Source organism: Rhinopithecus roxellana, chromosome 10 (genome assembly GCF_007565055.1).
Source record: "Rhinopithecus roxellana isolate Shanxi Qingling chromosome 10, ASM756505v1, whole genome shotgun sequence".
NCBI lineage: Eukaryota > Metazoa > Chordata > Mammalia > Primates > Cercopithecidae > Rhinopithecus > Rhinopithecus roxellana.
In genome coordinates, this window is record NC_044558.1 from 13,469,222 (window position 1) to 13,496,463 (window position 27,242).

The following is a 27,242-nucleotide window of genomic DNA, read 5'->3' on the forward strand; positions in this document are numbered from 1 at the left end:
CTTGACAACTACATTGAATCTAGTAGGAAACACCTAGGTAAATAGCAGAGAGAAGAGCCCAGGGCAGAGGAGGGAGCCTCTGTGAAGGCCCAGGGCGCATGATGTTGTAGGTTTAGAGCAACAGGAAGGAGGCCTAAGGAGCTAAGGCAAAACAACTACTGAGGACTTCAAGTGGCACTGGATGAAGTTAGCAAGGTAGGCAGAAGCCAGCCACTGCGGGGCCTTGTGAATCAGTTAAAATTTTTGTAATTTATCTTAAGAGCACTGCATATTATTGATGCATATTAAACTGGGAAGTGATATAATCTGAATTAGTTTAAAAATACAAAATAAAAATGTAACTTTGGCTGCAGTGTGAGCAATGGATTGGAAGGTGGTAAGACAGAGCATGTGAACGGACCAGTTAAGAGGCTCCTGGAGCAATCTGGGGGAGGAATAATGTTCAATTGACTTCATGGTAGCAGGAGACCAGAAAACCAGACAGACCCAAGAGGTTGGAAGAAAGATCTGGTGACTGAGAGATGACAGGTGTTGCAGCCATATCTCCAATAGCTCACAACACCCATCACCTTAAAGTACAAATTCTTCCTTCTGATTTAAAGAGCTTACATAATTTTATCTCATGTCCTCTCAATTCCCATTTCTCTCCTTCACAAAAAATCCACTCTGGTCTCCTCGCTGCCCCTCCAAATCTATGTTCATTCCTGACATTTTTAATCATGTTCTCTTTCCGCCTCAGAATTCGAAGAACCCTCCCTACCCAAATCTTACTCATCATCTTTCAAGGTCTGATTAAAATTCCATTGCCCTAATCAAGTCTTCCCTGACTTCTGCAGACTACACTGAATCATCCCTTATCACTGTATCATACATTTTAGCAAATGATCATACACTGCTCTTTGCTTCATCCACTTTAGGTGCATTTCCCCAAATTAACCACTAGATTTTCAGGGCAGGGGCAAGACTTTTGCTTTTCCACTATCCTCACCCCCGAGGGCCCAGTCCAAGGCACAACCATGGAAGTACCCATCAAACATTGAGAGGCTGAGTGAGTGAAAGGGCTGAAGAATATGCTGGACCTGGTGTTTCTCTAGACCACACAGCTGCCACAACTGGGGCAAGGGAAGATTGATGTCATTGTTGTCATCTGGGGTGCTTTTGTTTGGTTTGTGCACAATATCAGGATGGGGAACCAAGGGACTATCTTTAATCTTTAGTTGGCTCTCTAGTCTGTTTGTTTCAAAAGACAGTCTCAAGCATATGTCTTAGCCACTGGTAGCTGGGAAGAGACATGACCGACTTTCCACACTGGCAGATAGCAGTTGGAGAAAAGATGATCCAATTTAGACGAATTCATGCCTACTGAGACTCAGAAACAGAGCCAGAAATACACAGCAGCCAGTGAGCAAACAGCACCTTTTCCCCCAGCTTTACTGAAGTATGATTAACAAACAAACATTTTATCTATTTAAGGTGTACAGCATGATGATGTGATACACATATACACTTGGAATGACTACTTTACCTCACATAGCTATGCCCTTTTTGTTGTGGTGAGAACACTTAAGACCTACTCTTTCAGCAAATTTGAAGTATACGATACATTTATTGTTAACTATAGTCACCGTGCTGTACATTAGGTCTCTAGAACTTACTCATCATGTAACTGAAAGTCTGTACTCTTTATGCAGCATCTCCCCATTACCCCAGTCCTCCAGCCCCTGGTAACTACCGTTCTACTGTTTTTATGAGTTTGACTCTTTTAGATCCACATGTAAGTGATACTATGCAGTATTTGTCTTTCTGTGTCTGGCTTATTTCAATTAGCGTAATGTCCTCCAGGTTCACCCATATTGTTGCAAAATGGTAGGATTTCCTTCTTTTTTAAGGTGGAATATTCCATTGTGTGTGTATGTGTGCATATCGCATCTATTTTTAGTCTGTTTTCAGTGACTCTCAGTCATTGTAGTTTTTTAGACACAAGAGCAGTCAATTCCTTAATAATTGGTATATTTTGACTGAAATCCACTAACTTCAATCTCATTGACCAAATGCTACAGGATTCGAAATGGAATTACTGATGTTTCCCTTCTCCAGACAAAGAAGAAGAAATACCAAACTAGATAACAGAATTGATTATAACAGCACAAACAGCAAAATCCGTAACTAGGAAGATCAGGTTCTATTATACTTGCATGAGGAAGGATAGTAATGAATTCCATTAAACCAAAACTATACATTTATTACACAGAACGGTTATCAGAATCTAGGTCCTTGTTAAATTGAAAATGTGTAAAGAGTCTAATACATTTTTGTTCACTTGTAAGTCTAACTACAATAGTAACTCCAACTCAAAACAAAGAAATGAGTATTTGGTCTTTAACCATAGCAAACATTAATCAAAGACCTTTGCTGTGTTAATAAATGGTATCCTCTACCCTTATTCACAGCTATACACCAGCATAAAAGAGAGTAGACTTTCACTTGATGATCTCTTCTGGCTAACATAGTTTAATGCTTTAAAAAATTTTATATACAGTATATTTTTATAGATTGCTATATTCTATAAAATATGAAGAATATGATGGAAATTCTCAAAAAGACTGAGAAAGAGCTATTACAAAAAGAGCCTTTCAGAATAAGCCTGATCTGAAATGCACACCCTTGATTTCCAATCTAGCCTCCTGACAAAATTCCAGAAGACTGGAATGTCTTGTGGATATGGGCCTTGGGCAGCGAGAGCTTGGGAGAGTCACTCAGCAGCTCTGTTATTTTCCTCATTTGTAAATGAAAGGGCTGAAGTCTGTGGTCCATTTATGGTTTTCTCCCCCAATCGCCATAGGGTTATCCTGTACCGCACCACAGGACAGAAAGGAGTGCTGTGGAATTAATAAGCCTTGTGGAGCCCTTTTGCTTTTACTCAGGCTATAACCGGGGAGAGAGAAGGACATAGTAGAACAGCATTTTTCATATGCAAGTTGATCTTTATTTCTACTAAACTAACCCATTTACTCTCTTTACCGTATGTCAGCATAAAATAAAAGCCCAAATTCAATCGTTTTCCTTTTTTTCACATATATTTACTTCTATTCTGGCGCTCTTAGAAATAGACAAGTAGAGGGGGGCGGAGCAAGATGGCCGAATAGGAACAGCTCCAGTCTCCAACTCCCAGCGCGAGCAACACAGAAGACTGGTGATTTCTGCATTTTCAACTGAGGTACTGGGGTCATCTCACTAGGGAGTGCCGGACAATCGGTGCTGGTCAGCTGCTGCAGCCCTACCAGCAAGAGCTGAAGCAGGGCGAGGCATTGCCTCACCTGGGAAGCGCAAGGGGGAAGGGAATCCCTTTTCCTAGCCAGGGGAACTGAGACACACAACACCTGGAAAATCGGGGAACTCCCACCGCAATACTGCACTTTAAGCAAACGGGCACACCAGGAGAATATATCCCACACCTGGCCGGGAGGGTCCCACGCCCACGGAGCCTCCCTCATTGCTAACACAGCAGTCTGCGATCTAACCACAAGGCAGCAGCGAGGCTGGGGGAGGGGCGCCCGCCATTGCTGAGGCTTAAGTAGGTAAACAAAGCCACTGGGAAGCTCGAACTGCGTGGAGCTCACAGCAGCTCAAGGAAACCTACCTGTCTCTGTCGACTCCACCTCTGGGGACAGGGCACAGCTAAAAAAACAACAAAAAAGCAGCAGAACCTCTGCAGACGCAAACGACTCTGTCTGACAGCTTTGAAGAGAGCAGTGGATCTCCCAACACGGAGGTTGAGATCTGAGAACGGACAGACTGCCTGCTCAAGTGGGTCCCTGACACTTGAGTAGCCTAACTGGGAGACATCCCCCACTAGGGGCAGTCTGACACCCCATACCTCACAGGGTGGAGTACACCCCTGAGAGGAAGCTTCCAAAGGAAGAATCAGACAGGTACACTCGCTGTTCAGCAATATTCTATCTTCTGCAACCTCTGCTGCTGATACCCAGGCAAACTGGGTCTGGAGTGGACCTCAAGCAATCTCCAACAGACCTATAGCTGAGGGTCCTGACTGTCAGAAGGAAAACTATCAAACAGGAAGGACACCTATACCAAAACCCCATCAGTACGTCACCATCATCAAAGACCAGAGACAGATAAAACCACAAAGATGGGGAAAAAGCAGGGCAGAAAAGCTGGAAATTCAAAAAATAAGAGCGCATCTCCCCCTGCAAAGGAGCACAGCCCATCGCCAGCAACGGATCAAAGCTGGTCAGAGAACGACTTTGACGAGATGAGAGAAGAAGGCTTCAGTCCATCAAACTTCTCAGAGCTAAAGGAGGAATTATGTACCCAGCGCAAAGAAACTAAAAATCTTGAAAAAAGAGTGGAAGAATTGACAGCTAGACTAATTAATGCAGAGAAGGTCATACACGAAATGACAGAGATGAAAACCATGACACGAGAAATACGTGACAAATGCACAAGCTTCAGTAACTGACTTGATCAACTGGAATAAAGAGTATCAGCGATTGAGGATCAAATGAATGAAATGAAGCGAGAAGAGAAACCAAAAGAAAAAAGAAGAAAAAGAAATGAACAAAGCCTGCAAGAAGTATGGGATTATGTAAAAAGACCAAATCTACGTCTGATTGGGGTGCCTGAAAGTGAGGGGGAAAATGGAACCAAGTTGGAAAACACTCTTCAGGATATCATCCAGGAGAACTTCCCCAACCTAGTAGGGCAGGCCAACATTCAAATTCAGGAAATACAGAGAACGCCACAAAGATACTCCTCCAGAAGAGCAACTCCAAGACACATAATTGCCAGATTCACCAAAGTTGAAATGAAGGAAAAAATCTTAAGGGCAGCCAGAGAGAAAGGTCGGGTTACCCACAAAGAGAAGCCCATCAGACTAACAGCAGATCTCTTGGCAGAAACTCTACAAGCCAGAAGAGAGTGGGGGCCAATATTCAATGTTCTTAAAGAAAAGAATTTTAAACCCAGAATTTCATATCCAGCCAAACTAACTTTCATAAGTGAAGGAGAAATAAAATCCTTTACAGATAAGCAAATGCTTAGAGATTTTGTCACCACCAGGCCTGCCTTACAAGAGACCCTGAAGGAAGCCCTAAACATGGAAAGGAACAACCGGTACCAGCCATTGCAAAAACATGCCAAAATGTAAAGACCATCGAGGCTAGGAAGAAACTGCATCAACTAACGAGCAAAATAACCAGTTAATATCATAATGGCAGGATCAAGTTCACACATAACAATATTAACCTTAAATGTTAATGGACTAAATGCTCCAATTAAAAGACACAGACTGGCAAACTGGATAAAGAGTCAAGACCCATCAGTCTGCTGTATTCAGGAGACCCATCTCACAAGCAGAGACATACATAGGCTCAAAATAAAGGGATGGAGGAAGATCTACCAAGCAAATGGAGAACAAAAAAAAGCAGGGGTTGCAATCCTAGTCTCTGATAAAACAGACTTTAAACCATCAAAGATCAAAAGAGACGAAGAAGGCCATTACATAATGGTAAAGGGATCAATTCAACAGAAAGAGCTAACTATCCTAAATATATATGCACCCAATACAGGAGCACCCAGATTCATAAAGCAAGTCCTTAGAGACTTACAAAGGGACTTAGACTCCCATACAATAATAATGGGAGACTTCAACACTCCACTGTCAACATTAGACACATCAACGAGACAGAAAGTTAACAAGGATATCCAGGAATTGAACTCATCCCTGCACCAAGCAGACCTAATAGACATCTATAGAACTCTCCACCCCAAATCAACAGAATATACATTCTTCTCAGCACCACATCGCACTTATTCCAAAATTGACCACATAATTGGAAGTAAAGCACTCCTCAGCAAATGTAAAAGAACAGAAATTATAACAAACTCTCTCTCAGACCACAGTGCAATCAAACTAGAACACAGGACTAAGAAACTCAACCAAAACCGCTCAACTACATGGAAACTGAACAACCTGCTCCTGAATGACTACTGGGTACATAACGAAATGAAGGCAGAAATAAAGACGTTCTTTGAAACCAATGAGAACAAAGATACAACATACCAGAATCTCTGGGACACATTTAAAGCAGTGTGTAGAGGGAAATTTATAGCACTAAATGCCCACAAGAGAAAGCAGGAAAGATCTAAAATTGACACTCTAACATCACAATTAAAAGAACTGGAGAAGCAAGAGCAAACACATTCAAAAGCTAGCAGAAGGCAAGAAATAACTAAGATCAGAGCAGAACTGAAGGAGATAGAGACACAAAAAACCCTCCAAAAAATCAATGAATCCAGGAGTTGGTTTTTGGAAAAGATCAACAAAATTGACAGACTGCTAGCAAGACTAATAAAGAAGAAAAGAGAGAGGAATCAAATAGATGCAATAAAAAATGATAAAGGGGATATCACCACCGACCCCACAGAAATACAAACTACCATCAGAGAATACTATAAACACCTCTATGCAAATCAACTAGAAAATCTAGAAGAAATGGATAATTTCCTGGACACTTACACTCTTCCAAGACTAAACCAGGAAGAAGTTGAATCCCTGAATAGACCAATAGCAGGCTCTGAAATTGAGGCAATAATTAATAGCCTACCCACCAAAAAAAGTCCAGGACCAGATGGATTCACAGCTGAATTCTACCAGAGGTACAAGGAGGAGCTGGTACCATTCCTTCTGAAACTATTCCAATCAATAGAAAAAGAGGGAATCCTCCCTAACTCATTTTATGAGGCCAACATCATCCTGATACCAAAGCCTGGCAGAGACACAACAAAAAAAGAGAATTTTAGACCAATATCCCTGATGAACATCGATGCAAAAATCCTCAATAAAATACTGGCAAACCGGATTCAGCAGCACATCAAAAAGCTTATCCACCATGATCAAGTGGGCTTCATCCCTGGGATGCAAGGCTGGTTCAACATTCGCAAATCAATAAACGTAATCCAGCATATAAACAGAACCAAAGACAAGAACCACATGATTATCTCAATAGATGCAGAAAAGGCTTTGGACAAAATTCAACAGCCCTTCATGCTAAAAACGCTCAATAAATTCGGTATTGATGGAACGTACCTCAAAATAATAAGAGCTATTTATGACAAATGCACAGCTAATATCATACTGAATGGGCAAAAACTGGAAAAATTCCCTTTGAAAACTGGCACAAGACAGGGATGCCCTCTCTCACCACTCCTATTCAACATAGTGTTGGAAGTTCTGGCTAGGGCAATCAGGCAAGAGAAAGAAATCAAGGGTATTCAGTTAGGAAAAGAAGAAGTCAAATTGTCCCTGTTTGCAGATGACATGATTGTATATTTAGAAAACCCCATTGTCTTAGCCCAAAATCTCCTTAAGCTGATAAGAAACTTCAGCAAAGTCTCAGGATACAAAATTAATGTGCAAAAATCACAAGCATTCTTATACACCAGTAACAGACAAACAGAGAGCCAAATCATGAATGAACTTCCATTCACAATTGCTTCAAAGAGAGTAAAATACCTAGGAATCCAACTTACAAGGGATGTAAAGGACCTCTTCAACGAGAACTACAAACCACTGCTCAGTGAAATAAAAGAGGACACTAACAAATGGAAGAACATACCATGCTCATGGATAGGAAGAATCAATATCGTGAAAATGGCCATACTGCCCAAGGTTATTTATAGATTCAATGCCATCCCCATCAAGCTACCAATGAGTTTCTTCACAGAATTGGAAAAAACTGCTTTAAAGTTCATATGGAACCAAAAAAGAGCCCGCATTGCCAAGACAATCCTAAGTCAAAAGGACAAAGCTGGAGGCGTCATGCTACCTGACTTCAAACTATACTACAAGGCTACAGTAACCAAAACAGCATGGTACTGGTACCAAAACAGAGATATAGACCAATGGAACAGAACAGAGTCCTCAGAAATAATACCACACATCTACAGCCATCTGATCTTTGACAAACCTGAGAGAAACAAGAAATGGGGAAAGGATTCCCTATTTAATAAATGGTGCTGGGAAAATTGGCTAGCCATAAGTAGAAAGCTGAAACTGGATCCTTTCCTTACTCCTTATACGAAGATTAATTCAAGATGGATTAGAGACTTAAATGTTAGACCTAATACCATAAAAACCCTAGAAGAAAACCTAGGTAGTACCATTCAGGACATAGGCATGGGCAAGGACTTCATGTCTAAAACACCAAAAGCAACGGCAGCAAAAGCCAAAATTGACAAATGGGATCTAATTAAACTAAAGAGCTTCTGCACAGCAAAAGAAACTACCATCAGAGTGAACAGGCAACCTACAGAATGGGAGAAAATTTTTGCAACCTACTCATCTGACAAAGGGCTAATATCCAGAATCTACAAAGAACTCAAACAAATATACAAAAAAAAAAACAAACAACCCCATCAAAAAGTGGGCAAAGGATATGAACAGACATTTCTCAAAAGAAGACATCCATACAGCCAACAGACACATGAAAAAATGCTCATCATCACTCGCCATCAGAGAAATGCAAATCAAAACCACAATGAGATACCATCTCACACCAGTTAGAATGGCAATCATTAAGAAGTCAGGAAACAACAGGTGTTGGAGAGGATGTGGAGAAATAGGAACACTTTTACACTGTTGGTGGGATTGTAAACTAGTTCAACCATTATGGAAAACAGTATCGCAATTCCTCAAGGATCTAGAACTAGATGTACCATATGACCCAGCCATCCCATTACTGGGTATATACCCAAAGGATTATAAATTATTCTACTACAAAGACACATGCACACGTATGTTTATTGCGGCACTATTCACAATAGCAAAGACTTGGAATCAACCCAAATGTCCATCTGTAACAGACTGGATTAAGAAAATGTGGCACATATACACCATGGAATACTATGCAGCCATAAAAAAGCATGACTTTGCGTCCTTTGTAGGGACATGGATGCAGCTGGAAACCATCATTCTTAGCAAACTATCACAAGAACAGAAAACCAAACACCGCATGTTCTCACTCATAGGTGGGAACTGAACAATGAGATCACTTGGACTTGGGAAGGGGAACATCACACACTGGGGCCTATCATGGGGAAGGGGGAGGGGGGAGGGATTGCATTGGGAGTTATACTTGATATAAATGATGAATTGATGGGTGCTGACGAGTTGATGGGTGCAGCACACCAACATGGCACAAGTATACATATGTAACAAACCTGCACGTTATGCACATGTACCCTAGAACTTAAAGTATAATAAAAAAATAAAAATAAAAAAATAGACAAGTAGAATAAACTGATAAATAGTGACTAAGTAAAAGCCAAGAAATAAGTTTATTTTTCAGAGAACTAGTTTTCTGCAGGTTGTTGAAAATACCAAAAAACGTTGCTCAATAAGTCAATGTTAGCAACTGATTTTTTTGGTTTTCAAACTCATACTGCTAAGTTTCTTATTTTTTTAAAGGATAGTCTTTTAGACTATTGATACAGAAATTTGGCATCCATTGTCTAACACAATCCTCATAATAAGGCAAGCGTTACTATCTCCTTTTAGGAGATGAAAAAATACAAGATAATTCAGGTTAAATGACTTATCCAAAGTTGCCATAAAGAGCAGAGACACACACACACAGAGAGAACACAGGCTACAGCTTTGACCCCTGGTCCATTGTTCTTTCCAGCTTAAAGGGATTTCCTCAATGCAGACGTTAGATCACCTAGGGAATGGGTGTGGGCATGGCACTGAGTTGACCAGAAGACTCTGAAGCCTTCTGCAGATGCAGATATAGATGCTATGCTCAGGTAACACCTTTACTACTAGGACCTAGTTTTTCTTCCCTCCTGCTCTTTTCTGATCCTTTTTCTTTGGTCGATATCTAAGGTTTAGCAGTAACATGAAAGGTATTACCAATCCTTGAAAATGGTTCCCTTTTTGGACTCTCCAATCCCCATCTCTCCCCTTCCGCTCAATCTTAAATCTCGTATCTGCAGGAGACAAAACAAGGACAGGCCCGGCACATGGCATACAGCATGGCTCTCTTTAGCTCTAGCTTGTATAATTTCTTTTTTTTTTTTTTGGAGACAGGGTCTCGCTCTGTCACCCAGGCTGGAGTGCAGGCGCAATCACAGCTCACTGCCATCTCAAACTCCTGGGCTCAAGTGAGCTTCCCAAGTAGCTGGGACTACAATTATGATACCACCGCACCCAGCTAGTTTTTTAAATTTCTAGTAGAGTTGAGGTCTCTCTCTGTTGGCCAGGCAAGTCTCAAACTCCTGAGCTCAAGTGATCCTCCTGCCTCAGCCTCCTAAAGTGTTGGGATTACAGGCATAAACCACCATGCCTGGCACCTTGTATAATTTCTATACCCAGATTACCTATTGCTCCCATGGAGTTGGTCTTCTCTGCGTTTATGACTTTTTATTACAAGTTCAAAATATAGTTTAGCAGACACAAAGGACTTTATTAAAAAGAAAAAATATATAGTTTATTCTGTCAATATTTTCCTACAATTCTATTTAACATACTTAAACTTTTCTGAAATATTCTCAATCGAATTAGATTCTTTTCAAATTATTAGAAATCCAGTAATTTTTTTAGTCAAATAGGAATTATAGCATTTTTCCCTTACAAAAGCCCATCCTAGGTTATAAAATCATTATTATGATACATTGATGTCACACCCATTTTGTTACTCTATTAATATGCTTTTTTTTTTTTTTTTTTTTTTTTTTTTTTTTTTGAGATGGAGTTTCACTCTTGTTGCCCAGGCTGAAATGCAATGGTGCGATCTCGGCTCACCGCAACCTCCACCTCCCGGGTTCAAGCAATTCTCCTGCCTCAGCCTCCCGAGTAGCTGGGATTACAGGCATGCGCCACTACGCCTGGTTAATTTTGTATTTTTAGTAGAGACAGGGTTTCTCCATATTGGTCAGGCTGGTTACGAACTCCCGACTTCAGGTGATCTGCCCACCTTGGCCTCCCGAAGTGCTGGGATTACAGGTGTGAGCCACCGCACCCGACCAATATGAATTCTTAAGTCTTAATTTCAAAGAGGGTTGTGGGGAATATACGCAGGTCTTTAAATTATATTTATTCAATAACTGACTTCAAAATTGAAAAAAAAGGGAAACAATGGTTTGCTATTACCTACCCATTAATGGTAATAGAAAACTTTTTTTTTTTTTTTTTTTTTTTTTTGAGACAGAGTCTCACTCTCTCGCCTACGCTAGGGTGCAGTGGTGCGATCTTGGCTAACAGCAACCTCTGCCTCCCAGGTTCAAGCAATTCTCCTGTCTCAGCCTCCCGATTAGCTAAGACTACAGATGCGTGCCACCACGCCCGGCTAATTTTTATATTTTTAGTAGAGATGGGGTTTTGCCATGTTGGCCAGGCTGGTCTCGAACTCCTGACCTCAGGTGATCCACCCACCTCGGCCTCCCAAAGTACTGGGATTACAGGCGTGAGTCACCATGCCTGGGCAGTGATGGAGAACTTTCTAAGGCATCCAAATTTGTTTTTTTTAAGATGAGATTGCTACTGATAATTTTTTTCTTTCTTTTTTTTTTTTTTGTTGTTGTTGTTTTTAGAGACAGGCTCTCTGTCACCCAGGCTGTAATGCAGTGTTGTAATCACAGCTCACTGTAACCTCAAACTCCTGCTCTCAAGCAATCCTCCCACCTCAGCTTCCCCAGTAGCTGGAAATACAGGGGTGCACCACCACACCCAGCTGCTATTGACATTAAACCCTTTAATCCACTGGGAGTGAAACAATGCTATGGTTTGGTTTGACTTGGTTAGGTTATTTACTAATGACTAAATTTAGCAATCAATTCACATTTACATTTTAAAAAGTACAGTAATTATTCTGACTGTTCTCAATTAACATGAATTCAAGAACTTGTATCTTCCTATGAGTGAAGGTAGATTTCTAGGGTTGTTAGCTCTTTATCAAACACCAGTGTTTAAGGACCACACAAAATTAGCATTGTTTACAGCAGCATTTTCATCAGATTTTAATACCATCTTCACATCTACTTATATAGATGAAAAAAGTTTCGTATTAGATATTTTCCATTGCAGCTATATATTTGCTTTATCAGAATAAATACACCTTCCAAATCATTTATTTCAAAACAATCCAAAGTTTTCTCTACTTTCAGGCTTCATCACTGCTTAATATGCTTATATTCTAAACTAATAAATCATAGGAAATATAAACAGTATAAAATCTTCAGGTAAGCTAATATCAAAATATTTACTGAAAACTTAAGAAGGGCTAGGTCTTGTGGGAACACAAAGATACACAAGACCTGGTCCATGTTAAGGAACTAAGTCCACCGCATTCCTGTAGAGGTTCCCCAAATCCCACTTCCTCCTCCTTCAGTAATCCTTCATTTTTTATGACCATGTAAGCAGGTCCTCCAGGTTAGTGTCAGTCTCCTCTTGTGTGAAGGAAAGAGCTTATCAATTTCTTGGGAGTCCTCTTGTTCCCTTGTTACCCAGTCATTCTTCTGTGGGTAAGGTAGCCCTGAGAGTGTGAGTAGATGTGGGACCACAATTCCTCACTGCCACAGCTAATGACCATAAAAACCATCTCACATATCTGATGCTTTCTTTTCTCAAGGTGGCTGAAAGTTCTAAACTGACAGAAAAATTATTCCAAGAAACCACTCTGTCTTTCTATTACCATGTCCAAACGAGACTGACAAAAATCTCCAACTGCTGAAAGTCACGGGGGCAGTCTGCAGTGAAAATCGTCTCCAGCGACCTCGTAACTTACGGTAGCCCGTGAGAAACTAGCGTGCTTTTCAGTTATTTCTCCCCAACCAAAATATTTAAGAAACTTTTGTCAATGTGTCCTTCTGTCCCACATCCCTGGCTTGTCCTCTGAGCAGCTGGACCTTGGCAATAAAACAGTTTCCCAAGAATTGATGGCCAAACCTTCTCCAATACTGTTATCCACTTACCCCAATGATCTACCTACCTGAGGAACAAATTCACTAACCAAGAGAATCCCCAATTGCTTTTGGATGACTGGGAAGGCTTCTAATCATCTAGAATCCCCTCTGAGGAGTCACAAGAAATCCAGCCGCTCAGAAACTCCCGAAAAAGCAATTCAGACCCTGAAGTCGCCTCCTAAGCTAACAGAAACATCGGATTCTGGAGGCGAGGATGAAGATATCGTGCTACTAATACAGTTAAAGTGGCTCCTGGCGCGGTCTCCACAGACTTTCCTTTAGGCCTAAGAAACACTTCCTGTATGAAACGGGGATGTCAGGGTGTTCTGACTCAGTGTGTCATACCACATGTCCCTAGAGTTGACATAGCTAATCAGGCAGTCCTGTTTCTTCCTTATTGCCCAGTGAGTGCCCCTCCCAAGGCTACAGAGGATCGGTAAGAACCTTCCCAGGTAACACAGGAAAGCTCTTTGGTAAAGGAGTAACGACAAGTAGTTAAAGCACCTGTGCTAGAAACTCCATGTGAGCTCACTCCTCTGGGGGGTGTCTACTTGACCGAGATGTTCAGTAAGGGCTCCCCGTAGGGTAAAAGTGTCCCAAACAAGAGCAGGGTGGGATAACCACTCTGTCACGAAGGACATCTTGGTGTATTGCTTCTTTAAGAAAAACTCTGGCTGGGCGTGGTGGCTCATGCCTGTAATCCCAGCACTTTGAGAGGCCGAGGCAGGCCGAGGCAGGCCGATCATCTGAGGTCAGAGACTGGCCAACGTGGTGAAACCTGGTCTCCACTTAAATACAAAAATTAGCCAGGCATGGTGGCAGGTGCTCGGAATTCCAGCTACTCAGGAGGCTGAGGCAGGAGAATCGCTTGACCTGCGAAGCAGAGGTTGCAGCAAGCCAAGGTCGCGCCACTGCACTCCAGCCTGGGCGACACAGCAAAACTCCATCTCAAAAAAAAAAAAAAGAAGAAGAAGAAGAAAAACCCTGATACCCTGATCCCATTAACAGGATTCCAAGGTAAAGTCCCTCATGCAGTGGCCATGTGAAACATGTAATGAGTTCCTAAACTCACCACATTCGTTTAGTGAAATGCTAATAATAGTTGTTATATTTAACACACTCATACTCCCAGTAAAAGAATGTGTCTATCAACAGAGACAGAATCTAATATTACAATTCTCAGTTACAGACTTCTGAAAACTACATTCTAAGACAAGCTGGCTTCACTTAAGAACACTAATTGAAAGATCAGACGGAATCACAGCATAAATGAAAGGTATACAGATAGACAATGAAAAAGATGGAACTATCCTGGTTCTTAGAGAACTGAGGAAAAGCTTGTGAGAGAGAATGGGAGACATGGAAATCTTATCTAAATCTGCACAGAGTTTAAAATTATTAACACACCAACAACTAATTAATCTTAATATTTTGTTTTTCTTAGATCAAATGTTAAAGAGCACTCTTGTCTATCATTGAAGCTGAATCTGCCTAACACAGCAGCTTTATGTTAAGGTTATTGTGTGCTGTCAAACTATATTCCCAGGGAAAGGATTTTCATTTGCAAAACGAGAAGCAAAGGATGAACAGCCTTCTTTGGAATTTGATGGGATTAACTCCTACAATGCCGTCCTTCAGGACAGATACAGAATATTTGGTCCTTCCCACACATTTTATAAAATCATCTGGTTGCTTAGCATTTCTACGTTGAGACTTTTTTTAAATTATGAAACAAATAAAAATACGCAAGTAACTTTTAAAACAGTTCCCCTAATTACCAGAAGAAACATTCTGCACACATTCCCCCGCTATTTCATTGTTCATAATGCCCAGAAAGGTGACCTTATCTCTGGAGTCCACTCCAACTATAAATGTTAAGTAAGAGTCTGACACTGTAATATTGGTCTGGTTCTTGCCACAAAGATGGGAACTAACAGCAGGGGCTGATATGTTCATCATTTGATGTTCTGATATCACAGGTGAATGGAAAAAGGCAGACAGAAGCAGCTGGCTTTGAGCTATCCATACGGGTGTGCAAATCTGTGTGGCACTACCAGTTAATACCAAGTGAAGAGGCACTTGAGCTAAGTCAAAAATACACTGACCCATGTGGAAGAATGATATAGTATTCAAGTTAAATAGGACAGTGATATCAATCAAAAGCTATAAATAAATCATTTTACATAGCAAAGTTGGGATGATCTATTGGAATGTGAGCTCACTGTGAAATATGCTTACTCACACAGCTCAACAAGATTCTGAGTCCTTTTAATTCCATCACGAGCCTTACCTGCAAGCAGGTGAACAGAGTTGAAGCTCTTCTCCAGTTTACCCAGAAGTACAGTGAGAAAACAGTCTGAAGAGAGAGAGGCAACATCTTGGGAGCTTTGATCGTAAACTACAACCTTCTGACTGCAATCAATGTCAACCTGAAATGCAAACATGAGGCTTGTTAGGAAGAAGGTGAGAAATGTAATCTCAAACTACTGCTTAAGATCTCACGTTTACCAGTGTTGAGGCAAATAATTGCTTCCTGTTTTCAATTAATAATTTGAATAAAAATGAGATGTAGTCAATTTACGGACAGACAGCATACAAAACTCTTAAAAACCAAAACCGATGCTATTTCTGTGTAGGTGGTCTCACAATTCCCTGGTTTTAAATCCTTTACACTATAAAACGGTAAAGCTCAAAATAAACCAAACAATACGCAAATAAACATAACCCTGGACCTAAACAAACTTTTTTTAAAATGACTTTTACAGCCTAACAAAGATATCAGTTGTTTATTTAAATTAAAACATGAGCTCATTTGTATTAGTGAAGAAAAAAACAGCCTTCCTCACTACACAGACAACATTTTAGTATCCCAGGAATAACTTTCCTTGAAGATAATATCATTAAGTCTTGACCAGTGTTACCACATGTGTTATGACATATGAAAAGCACCCCTAATAATTAGTTCCTACTTTCTTTCCAAAGAACTTGAAAAGAATGACTTCCTTTCAGTAAATTTGCAGATAATATAAAATAGTGTTTAAAAAAATAATTTTAGCAAGCCACAAGAAAATACAGCACTTGTCCAAACTAAAGCAAGTTAATCCTTCTGCATAGTTTAGAAATATTATTAAATGTGACAATATGGACAGCAAATTATTTTGAGGTACCACAAGGCACCAAAATTTAAAAAGCAACCAAAACTTCCTCAAATTACTTTCTCTACTTAAAGAGGAGGCTTCAATTAAAATTATTCCCCATTCAGTGTGTCCATTTATTTTAAAAAGGCAAAAAGGAAAGCATTTACCTTATGTTTCGCTGAATGCTGAATGAGCTCTGTAATTAACACTTTGTCCTGTTGCAACCTTCGCTTCATAAGCTTGGAGCAGTTGATATTAATGGCTTCCAAAATGTGGGATGTATTGTATTCCACAAATGGCCGGCTATCAATTAGCAGCACTTTTTCCGTTCCACTTTCCAGCAGAGCCACCAACCTCTCAGTAACAATTTGAGTTCCAATCATCTCATGGGCCATGACAACAATAAGTCCTCTTTTCCCACCTCCTTCTTTAATTTGCCACGATGATGTAATGGTGGTGTGCTCAAAGGCTCAGCCACTCCATTGTACTAAAAGTGTATGAGGTCAGGCTGGTGGTGACTGGCAAAAGGAGAGTTAAACCCATTTTCAGCAAGAGCCCTCCAAGTGAATGTCTCTTTCTCTTTCCCGTTGATATGCTCTTGCAAAGGACTCCGTCCACAAAGCAGCCCCTCACATTTGATTCATAAAGAGATGACTGGAATAACCATTCCACAACAAAAGATGCTTTGGGGCAGCCAGTGCATTACATCATTCTTTACCTTTGCTCCCGCGCTCCAACAGCTTTACACTGGACTGAAAGCCTACGCGGAGAGGGAAAGACAGAAAACAAAAACGTGAGGTCAAAAGAAGAAGAAAGAGTGTCAGATTAGAGAGAGTGTATGATTCATAATATTTACTCCATTAATCTAATTCCACACTTGATGCACTGCTTCATTTGAACAAATAAAAAGGACAAATTGGCATGGCTTCAGAAAAATGTACTAGTGATAATTCCATTTTACCTCAAAATGTAAAAACTCAAAGAAAACAAAACAAGACATATCATGAATTATAATCACCTAGGGCTCCGAACTAAATGACCTGTAGTATGGAATTAAAAGGGCTATCAAAAGCTGCTTGAAGTATTATTCCAAATAGTTTTCCGATATTTTATTTGCTTATTTATTGAAACCCCACAAAGAATAGCAGCTGAGGACCAAGTTAGCAATCCTGTCTTATGAGGACAAAAAAAAAAAAATCTTTTCTGAAATGGCTTGAGAATTCCTGTCATGAGTGGGTAGGCGTATATGTGTGCGCATGTGAGCTCACGTGAGTACCAGGGCGCAAACAGCAGCCTTTTAAAATTGCCCTCATGGAGGAGAGAAGATGCAGGAAAACTGGAAGTTCTATAAATTTCAGCTATCTTTTAAGGAAGAGGAAGGACAAAAACAACTGATATGTTTGTCACAGCAGCTGCTGAGCTAGGACTGTGAAGTGCTGAAGCTCACAACCATGACCCTAGCATGTCTCCTTCCGGAGGCCGCCTCCCTACCACCAGGTTGCTTAAGGCCCTGTAAGCTTATCCTTCACTTTTTCCTGCTTCATTCTTCAGAGAATCACTAACTCCTAGTCTTAAAAAAACTCACCCCTTAACCTGGAACTCTAAGTTAGCAACCCAGACATACAGAGCCCTTAAAGTTGGACTCAGTGCTTTCCTTTCTTGCCAAACTCCTTTAATCAATCACTTTCTAATTAACACTAGTTGAAGTTTTGTGCTTATTGCTTGGACTTCACCTTGACCTTCAATACTCTCAGATTCCTATATCCCCTGGTCCATCTCTGCTTATACAAAATCCTCTACTACATAAAACTACATGTCTACTTCTGGCATTGAACTTCTAGAGGGTAAATTTTTTTTTTTTTTTTTTTTTTTTTTTTTTTTTTTTTGAGACAGGGTCTTGCTCTGTCACCCAGGCTGGAGTGCAGTGGCACAATCTCAGCTCACTGCAACCTCCGCCTCCTGGGCTCAAGTGATTCTCCTGCCTCAGCCTCCCAAGTTGCCGGGACTATAGGCACACACCATCATACCTGGCTAATTTTTGTACTTTTTGTAGAGACGGGTTTCGCCATGTTACCCAGGCTGGTCTCGAACTCCTGGGCTCAGGCAATTCACCCGTCTCAGCCTCCCAAAGTGCTGGGACTATAGGTATGAGCCACCGCACCTAGCCTAGAGGGTAACTATTTGATAGCAAAAGTTTATTGTATTTCTTACTTCTACAGTACTTTGGACATAATATACTCAATTTATTATTATAGTAGGTAAATTCTTCCTTGTTCCAAAAACAATTTAAGACTAAGTAATTATTTGATTAGCTGATTTCAGATCAGGATGTAAGAGCCTTTAAAAACCTTTAGGTCATGTTTCCTAATTCTGTACTTACAAATTAGAAGCTAAAGCATGGAGACAGAAGGGGGAGCATGATATAAAGAGATGCAGCTTTGTCATTTATTTATGTAACCTTGGACAAATCACATAACCTCTCTAAACCACAGTTTCTTCCCCTACAAAATGTAGACATGATTGTCTCTTCAAATTTTGGTCTGAGGACAAAATTATCTAATTTATTGAAAGCTGGTAAGTAAAAAAGCAACCATGCATCACAGAGAGACAGGAGGAAAAATATCCTATAGGTGCCAATGACAAACAAAGCTGGCTTGCATCTGGCATCTAAAAGACATCACTCACAGATAAAAACAGATGTAATTCCATCCTCCTGTAGTACAGCTGCAACCAAACTGTGCCCTTTCTCACAGAGGCTGACACACAGGGAGTCACCCGAGACACTGTCTCAACTACACCACATTTTACAAACCAGCTCCATTTAATACATTATATGTCCATTTCTTATTTTCCAAGAAACAACTTTCATTAATGTATTATTTTCAGTATAGTTTTATGGCAATGAAATACAAAAGTCATCTCTATTTTCAACGGAAGGAACTATAAGAGAGAATTTGTCCTAGTCAATCCACTAATAAACTTCTGCAAAGCACCTACCAAGGCCATACCACTGAATCAGGTTCTGCCTGCTCAGTGACAGAATTCATGGCAATGTAAGGTCCTGTACTCAGATTGTCTGATTCCCAAACCAGGTCTTCTACTACTAGGTTACCCTGTTTTCCCTAAGTACTTGTTCCCATAATGGAACTGGACTGGGAAAGAATGATGCCAATTGTCCACGAGGGTGCCCAGGTGGCACAGAAAGTGGAAATCCGAGAACAGGAGCAAGTTGATTCCAACAATGGCACTGGGTCTCTGAGTCTGATTGACTCCTCTCAAAGAGATAAAATCCGGATGGGGCAAAGCAGTTATCTGGGTTAGCAGATCAAGGGACAAAAGGAGGGAGAAGACAGCAAACATGCAAAAGTTGAATTAGAAAGTTCTCATCTGTGCTTCCCCTCAGCCAATTCTCATAAACCCAAAGACAGGTTACAACAAACAGTTCTACAGAGCAGAAAATGTCATTCTTGCCCAGAGAACCAGAGTGTAGTTACAGATACAAAAAGACCCTTTCCCTGACCAAGAAAGGGCCTGGTCAAAATGACTCTAACCTGAGAATGTAAGTGAAGCACAGGGGTGAAAGTGAATGAGGGTGAAGTTACATTCTTTCAGTGCTGTACTGAGGCCAGCTGGCGTCCTCCTGGTAGGACTTCATGCCCAACGTTTAATTTTCTGTAGTCCTAAATGGGTGAGGTGAGAGGCAGGGCCCTGCCAAGGGATCATGGAGGGTAAAGTAACAATGGCCTTAATCTCTTTTATTTACACAGTTAGAGAATTTTGTTTAAATCCCCATCACTGGCTACAACTCTAATTTTAAAAATTTCTCTGTATTTACTGTTTTGTTTTCAAAATCCTTTGCATTAGGTAACATTTGAAAGATGACAAGAGAATATTTTGCTTGCAACATCACCAAGCTAACCTTACCCAGAATTTCTATAAGTCAAGGGGAATAAAAATTCTTACAATGAACCACAAAGGCCCAAGTCCACAGAACAAAATCCAGAGTAGACCAGCTTTGCTATTTATCTATTTATTTAGCCAAATGTTAAAGTTTTAAATACTTTCTTTAGATTTTTAAATAGGTAATATATTCATATGGTTCAAAAAACAGTCTAAAAATGTATACATAGTATGAACATGTACAGTTTATTGTGTCACTTATACCTCAATAAAGATGTTTAAAATTGCCATGATATTGAAAATTTAGCAAATACATTTAAATGAAAAAAAACTAAATATATTCAAAATCCTTCTTCTACCATTATCCTCCACCTGTCTGGGTCCCAACCGTGCCCTCTAACTGGCAACAACTTTTAGCAGTCTCATCGAATTTATTCCAAAGATTTTTTTAAATTAATACAGAATAAAACACAAATATATACACTTTTCCTTCTCTTTGTTCAAATGGTTACACAGTCTAGACACTGTCTTGCATCTTGCTTTTTCTTTCACTTACAGTACTTGAATCTGATTTTTTTCAACATTTAATTAGAAAATGAATCACTCTATTTCTATGGGCCTTGCATATATGCGTGTCTGGAAATCTAAATAAAACATGCAGAAATTCTTTTTCTTTTTTTTTTTTTTTTTTTTTTTTGAGATGGAGTTTCACTCTTACTGTTAAGGCTAGAATGCAATAGCACAATCTCGGCTCACCGCAACCTCCGCCTCCCCGATTCAAGCAATTCTCCTGCCTCAGCCTCTCCAGTAGCTGGGATTACAGGCATGCGCCACCACACCCGGCTAATTTTGTATTTTTAGTAGAGACGGGTTTCTCCATGTTGGTCAGGCTGGTCTCGAAATTCAGACCTCAGGTGATCCACCCGCCTCGGCCTCCCAAAATGCTGGGATTACAGCTGTAAGCCACCGCGTCCGGCGAAATTCTTAAACTTAAAAGACAACTCCAGCTGGGCATGGTGGCTCATGACTGTAATCCAAGCACTTTGGAAGGCCGGGGCAGGAGGATTGCTTGAGCCCCAGAGTTCAAGACCAGCCTGGGCAACACAGGGAGACCCTATCTCTACAAAAATTAAAAAATATATGTATACACACATATATAAAATTTCCCCCTAAAATTACATACCAGAGTACCTAGAAGCTGACAAGTAATTCATAATAGTGTGCTCAAAAGGTTAGCAGATTAAATGCTGGGAGTCACCACAACTGGCCTGTTTTATGACATCTTATTTAGAGAGTACCCTCTATACCCACTCTGGCTTAAAAGAAAATTAAAATGTGATGGTGAACATTCATGAAGTTATGGAAATTATCTTTTAAAGGATACCCGAAAGTCAGCAAGGCAGTATTTATCATACTGAAGACTAGTAACCTTAATCAGGGCTACTACACAAAAAACTGCAAAGTATCCCAAGTTCAAAATAAAGGTTTTAAAAGACTTTATCTAGGAATAAAGATAAACGGAGTCAACATCTTAGTATAACAAAATGACTATCCAGATCATGGAATAAAATCAGCAAATCTCCTAAAGAAATACCATTTCTGGTATATTTTACCTTTCAGCAAATGATTTATGTTTTATATTTTATAACATTTAATGTTAACACAAGTTGTATAACAACTTTCCCCCTTTAATATACAATTTTTTCTGTGTTTTCATATGTAATTTATTTTTATTTAGATTCCATTTGGTTACCTATGGAAATGTATCTACGACTATAACAGAAATCACTGGAGTTTTATTTCTTGAAATTCACTCTATAACCAACTCTGCACAAATACGGTATATCAATGAGGTATGCTACTGAATAAGTTATGTTTAAGAACTGTAAGTCTAAGACTGTTTTTATGTTAAAGTGAACAGCGGGGGCTTGTTTCAACTAAAAGAACAACATAAAGTCTGAATGTATAAAACCAGTATTTGCCATTAATTACTTAAAAGGAAAATGTTGTTTTGATTTTTATTACTTGTAGCCTTCAAAATTTGTGCCCAGCCAGAGAATCCTTTTTTTTTAAGATTAAGATTATTTTTAAGTGATTATATTAAGGATCTTCTTCTGCTTCCCAGATGAGTTTTCTCTTCAACTTCCCAAACATGATCCTGGGTTCTAGGTCAGTCATACTGACACTGACTACATCCTACTCAGAAAAAAAGTGATAATCTCTCATGCACGCAATTTCTTTCCTTCTATCCATGGGTTATTTTCTGCTGGCAGCAATAGTTTCATCTGCTACTGCTACTGCTGCCCTAAAACACCCACTCCCAAGGCCTGCATCAAGGCCCACAGCAGGGAATGGGGCTCCAGGAGGAAGCGGGGGGTCCCACTCAGAGAGGCACAACTCCATTTTAAATATTTTCTTTTACAAAGAGAAATTATCAGGGGAAGAAAAAGGATCCCATGGCTATGGGGTGCTTAATAGGTCTGTCGAGTGAGGAGAGGGATTTAGCTTTATTTGGTTGGGCTAGAGCTCAAGTTCAAATTCTCAGTTTACAGAAAGGATGTAATAAGGTGAGAAGTTTACTTTTATTAAACTACAAGCCTGACTTAAATTTTTCCCTCCAATAAAACTGAAGAAACAGGCAACAAGATACATTGAAATGTATTTCAATAGAGCCCCAAACACAGGCTTTCAATAACAGGAAAAACTTAACCAATCAAAAGGGAAAAAAGGAGGCTATCATATCTGCAAACAAGAACTCCTTAGACTTTGACTGCCTCAATTCTACACAGATTAAAGCAACTTTATCTCACAAGCTGTGGGTTAAGAGAAACTTGATAGAAATTCTGAGGTCTGGTATTTGGCAAATATATTCAATAAAAAAATAAAAACAAACACAAAAAACCACCCTCACCAAAATCAAGGAAGCTACAAACTGGTGCAGCAAACCACCATGGCACGTGTATACCTATGTAACAAACCTGCACGTTCTGCACATGTACCCCAGAACTTAAAAGTATAATTTTAAAAAATAAAATAAAGCTACGAACTTAATGTGCTTTTTAGCTGCCTATTAATGTCTGATCATATTTCCTTACCCAGAAATTGAGGACACATATTCTGACAAGTGATGGAAATAATGAATTAGACTGCTTGAAGCAAAACGATTTAGATGATACTAGACCTGGAGACAGCAGTTATTCGCACCGTAGAACCCAGTTGCCTCACACTGACATACCGCACTGTTCAAAGCCACCACTCCAATCAGAGGTGCAGGTTGTTTACATACATCTCAAGGACCCACAGATAAAGGCTGGAATAGCAGTCAGCCTTCAAAGACCACCTATAATGCCTGTGCTTTTAGGCACAGGCCAGCCCAGGCAAAAGCCAAATCTGTGAGAAGCCTTCACCAAAGTTTCTGCTCAGGGCAAGGAGCACTCCCTCTTAGTATTGGCTCAATCAGAGCTCTCGTCTTTTTCTTAGTACTGCTTCCTGTTTATGATCGCCTGTTTCACCAGCTTCCTCTTCCCTGACACACCTGAGCTCTCCTCCTGCTTCCCCCTCCCAACCTTCCTCTTTCCCTCTGCCACCCATGTATATATCCTACACACACTCCTCCTGGCCCACAGGCTCCCTCACCTACCTCTCTATACTTAATGCTTCCTCCAGACACCCTGCCTGAAAATGCAGGACCCTACCTACTGAGAGAGGGGCTGGTGTATGGAGGTGGTCTTGGGAGGGTAGAAATGGAGGATCCCTGGATGGAGTTACTGGGCAAGAGGAAATATAGCCAGGGATTGGCTTAATCTGAGAATTGAGGAGAAATTGTTTCAGAAGGGTATTTTCAGAAAAGGTAGGCTGGAGGCAGGAGAAGGAAGATTTAAAACAAGCCAAACAGAGGTCAGATGGGGATTAATTTGTGCATCCTGGTTTTCTTGAACATCTGCCAGAATCACTATAATTCATCAGGCCTACTGTAACTAATTCAGTCAACTAACAAGTACTTATTTGGCACCTAATATGTGCCAGGCACTGCTGTGAAAATGTAGTAATAAATGAAAAAATATTCATTATAAGTTATTAATGTACTGCCTGGTTATAAATTAACAAGGCAAAAATTATTGCCCTTATGGAGCTTCTAATTTAGTGATGGGGGATACAATCAACAACAAAAACAAAACATTTCCTATGATAGACACTGATAAGAACTAGGGAGAAAAAATAGAGCAGGGAACAGCAGAGGGTGTGCGGGGGCGGCTGTTAAAATTGTAAGCAGAGTAGTCAGAGAAGGCCTTACCTTGAGAACATGAGAGAGGAGAGAAGTAAGAGACTGAGCTATGTGGATACCTGGAAGATAGTAGCTCTCTGGGGCCAGTGAAATACTAGTCAAGATAATGCTGAATTGGGCAAATGCCAATATAAGATGTGGCAGGTGTTCATGCTTTGTTCAGAACTATGGTTATATCTATTGGAAATGATGCATTGGCCGGGCGCGGTGGCTCAAGCCTGTAATCCCAGCACTTTGGGAGGCCGAGACGGGCGGATCACGAGGTCAGGAGATCGAGACCATCCTGGCTAACAGTGAAACCCCGTCTCTACTAAAAATACAAAAACTAGCCGGGCGAGGTGGCGGGCGCCTGTAGTCCCAGCTACTCGGGAGGCTGAGGCGGGAGAATGGCGTAAACCCGGGAGGCGGAGCTTGCAGTGAGCTGAGATCCGGCCACTGCACTCCAGTCCGGGCGACAGAGCGAGACTCCGCCTCCAAAAAAAAAAAAAAAAGAATCAAAAAAAAAAAAAAAAGGAAATGATGCATTTCCAGGAAACTGAACTTTTGTTTTTGTTTTTTGAGACAGGGTCTTGCTCTGTCACCCAAGGCTGGAATGCAGTGCCGTGATCTCAGTTTACTGCAACCTTCACCTCCTGGGCTCAAGTGATCCTCCCACTTCAGTCTCCCAAGTAACTGGCACCACAGGCATGTGCCACCACACCTGGCTAATTTTTATTTTTTGTAGAGATGGGGTCTCACTGCGTTGCTGACTCTAGTCTCAAACTCCTGTGCTCAAACAATTCCCGCACATTGGCCTCCGAAAGTGCTGGGATTACAGGTGTGAGCCACTGTGCCCGGTCAAACTTTTTAAATTAACGGATAAGACTGTATGTATTTATCATGCACAACATGATATTCTGAAGTATATATACACTGTGGAATGGTTAATTCTACTAACAAGTGCATTACCACACACAGCCATCATCGTTGTGACAAGAACATTTAACATCCACTCCTTGAATTTTTCAGGAATACTATATATCTTCATTAACTGTGGTCACCATGCTGTACAATAGATCCTTGAACATATTTTCTCCTAAGTAATTGTTTACTTTCACCAACATCTCCCCAGGCTTCCCCTCCCCACTAACCATTCCAGCCTCTGGTAACCATTCTACTCTCTAATTCCATGAGATCAACTTTTCAGCTCCCATACATGAGTGAGATTACACAGTATTTGTCTTCCTGTACCTTGTTTATTTCACTTAACCATAATGTCCTCCAGGTTCATCCATGTTGTAGAAAATGACAGGATTTCCTTATTTTTTAAGGTTGAATAGAATTTCATTGTGTACATATACACCACATTTTCTCTATTCATTCATATTTTGATAGACACTTAGGTTGATTCCATATCTTGGCTATTGCAAATAGCACTGCAATAAACACGGGTATGCAAACATCTCATTTTCTTTACTCAGTAGTAGGATTGCTGGATCATATGGTGGTTCTAGTTTAAATTTTTTGAGGAACCTCCATAGTATTTTCCATAATGGCTGTAAATAGTTCACATTTCCACTAACAGTGTATAAGGGTTTTCCTTTCTCCACATCCTTACCAACACTGATCTTCTGTCTTTGGACAACAGCCATACTACCAGGAGTGGAATACTATCTTACCGTGGTTTTAATTTGCATTTCTCTGATGATGAGTGATGCTGAGCATTTTTCATAGACCTGTCGGCCATGTGTATGTCTTCTTTGAAAAATGTCCATTCAGGTCTTTCGCCCATTTTTCAACCAAGTTATTTGCTTTCTTGCCATTGAGTTGTTGGAGTTCCTGATGTTTTTGAGGTATTAACTGTTTATCAGACATTTAGTTTACAAATATTTTCTCCCATTCTGTAGGCTGCCTCTTCACTCTGTTGACTGTTTCCTTCGCAGTGCAGAAGTTTTTTAGTTTGACATAATCCCATTTGTCCATTTTTGCTTTTGTTGTCCATGTTTGTGAGGCAGGCAATTGAACTTTTAGCCTCAGTGTGAATATGTGTGTGTGTATGTGTGTGTGTGTATGTAAGAAAATTTAGTACAATTTCTTCCTTAAAACTACAGAGAAACTGTGGTTCCTATACAGTGCACTTCTTGGCAAAGAAATGAAAAGAAATACTGTAACAAGAAAGATTACTATTAATGTTAATATTATACAATTTTTTCAACCCCACAAGTGTGTTGTATCTACTAAGAGAATCTTAGTTTTACAACATGGAATGTAATAAAATATCAAAGACATGTTAAGCAAGATATATGTGTGAAAAAAGTCTATACAACAAGGAGGTAGTTTAAAGGATCTTTACATTAAAATTTTTTAAAATGCTTTCAGGGTTCTCTCCTTGTCAGAAGGATCAAACACTTAACATAAGGACTTTACAAGTTAGATTACTGTATTGAAGGGGTTGATAACACTAATATAAGTTTATAATCTTTATCTATTAATATATGCACCCTCTCTTTAGTCCACACCAGCCCCAGAACAATAAAATTCCACTACATGAAAGATATAGTATACTTTGTTGACAAAGAACTAATTGACTAAAGGTATTAAGACCATAGTAAACATCTGAACAATTTGGAACACAGTCTAATGGGAGAGGGGTTATAATTTAATTTTTCCAAAGAGGACTGGAAGGCTCTAGGAGCAACGGACTGGAATGCAACACCAACACCAAACCTCTCACCCACCTGCACTCAAGCTTAAGCTCCAGAATTTAACCTATTTTAGATCTCTTAGTACTAAAATAAATAAAATCAGAATGCTGAACTACATTCTCCTGAAGATAATTTCAACATGGCTCACAAGAATACATTCAAAGTGACTTATGGCCAGGCGTGGTAGTTCATGCCTGTAATCCCAGCACTGTTTCCCAGAATTTTTCCAATGCCACAAGTGTGTTGTATCTACTA

At 40.1% G+C, this 27,242-nt stretch overlaps 1 protein-coding gene across 2 annotated transcripts in view; it reads right to left on the reverse strand.

The window, feature by feature from the left end:
- DUSP16 (dual specificity phosphatase 16) overlaps window positions 1-27,242 on the reverse strand; it is a 101,710-nt gene that overhangs the window by 40,265 nt on the left and 34,203 nt on the right. For both annotated transcript variants that reach the window (XM_010371002.2, XM_010371003.2), the window contains exons 2-3: window positions 16,286-16,878; window positions 15,272-15,410 (exon numbers count right to left, since the gene is read on the reverse strand). In XM_010371002.2, the coding sequence (XP_010369304.1) occupies window positions 15,272-15,410; window positions 16,286-16,513 (367 nt within the window). In that variant the 5' untranslated portion in view covers window positions 16,514-16,878. The remainder of the gene's footprint in view (window positions 1-15,271; window positions 15,411-16,285; window positions 16,879-27,242) is intronic.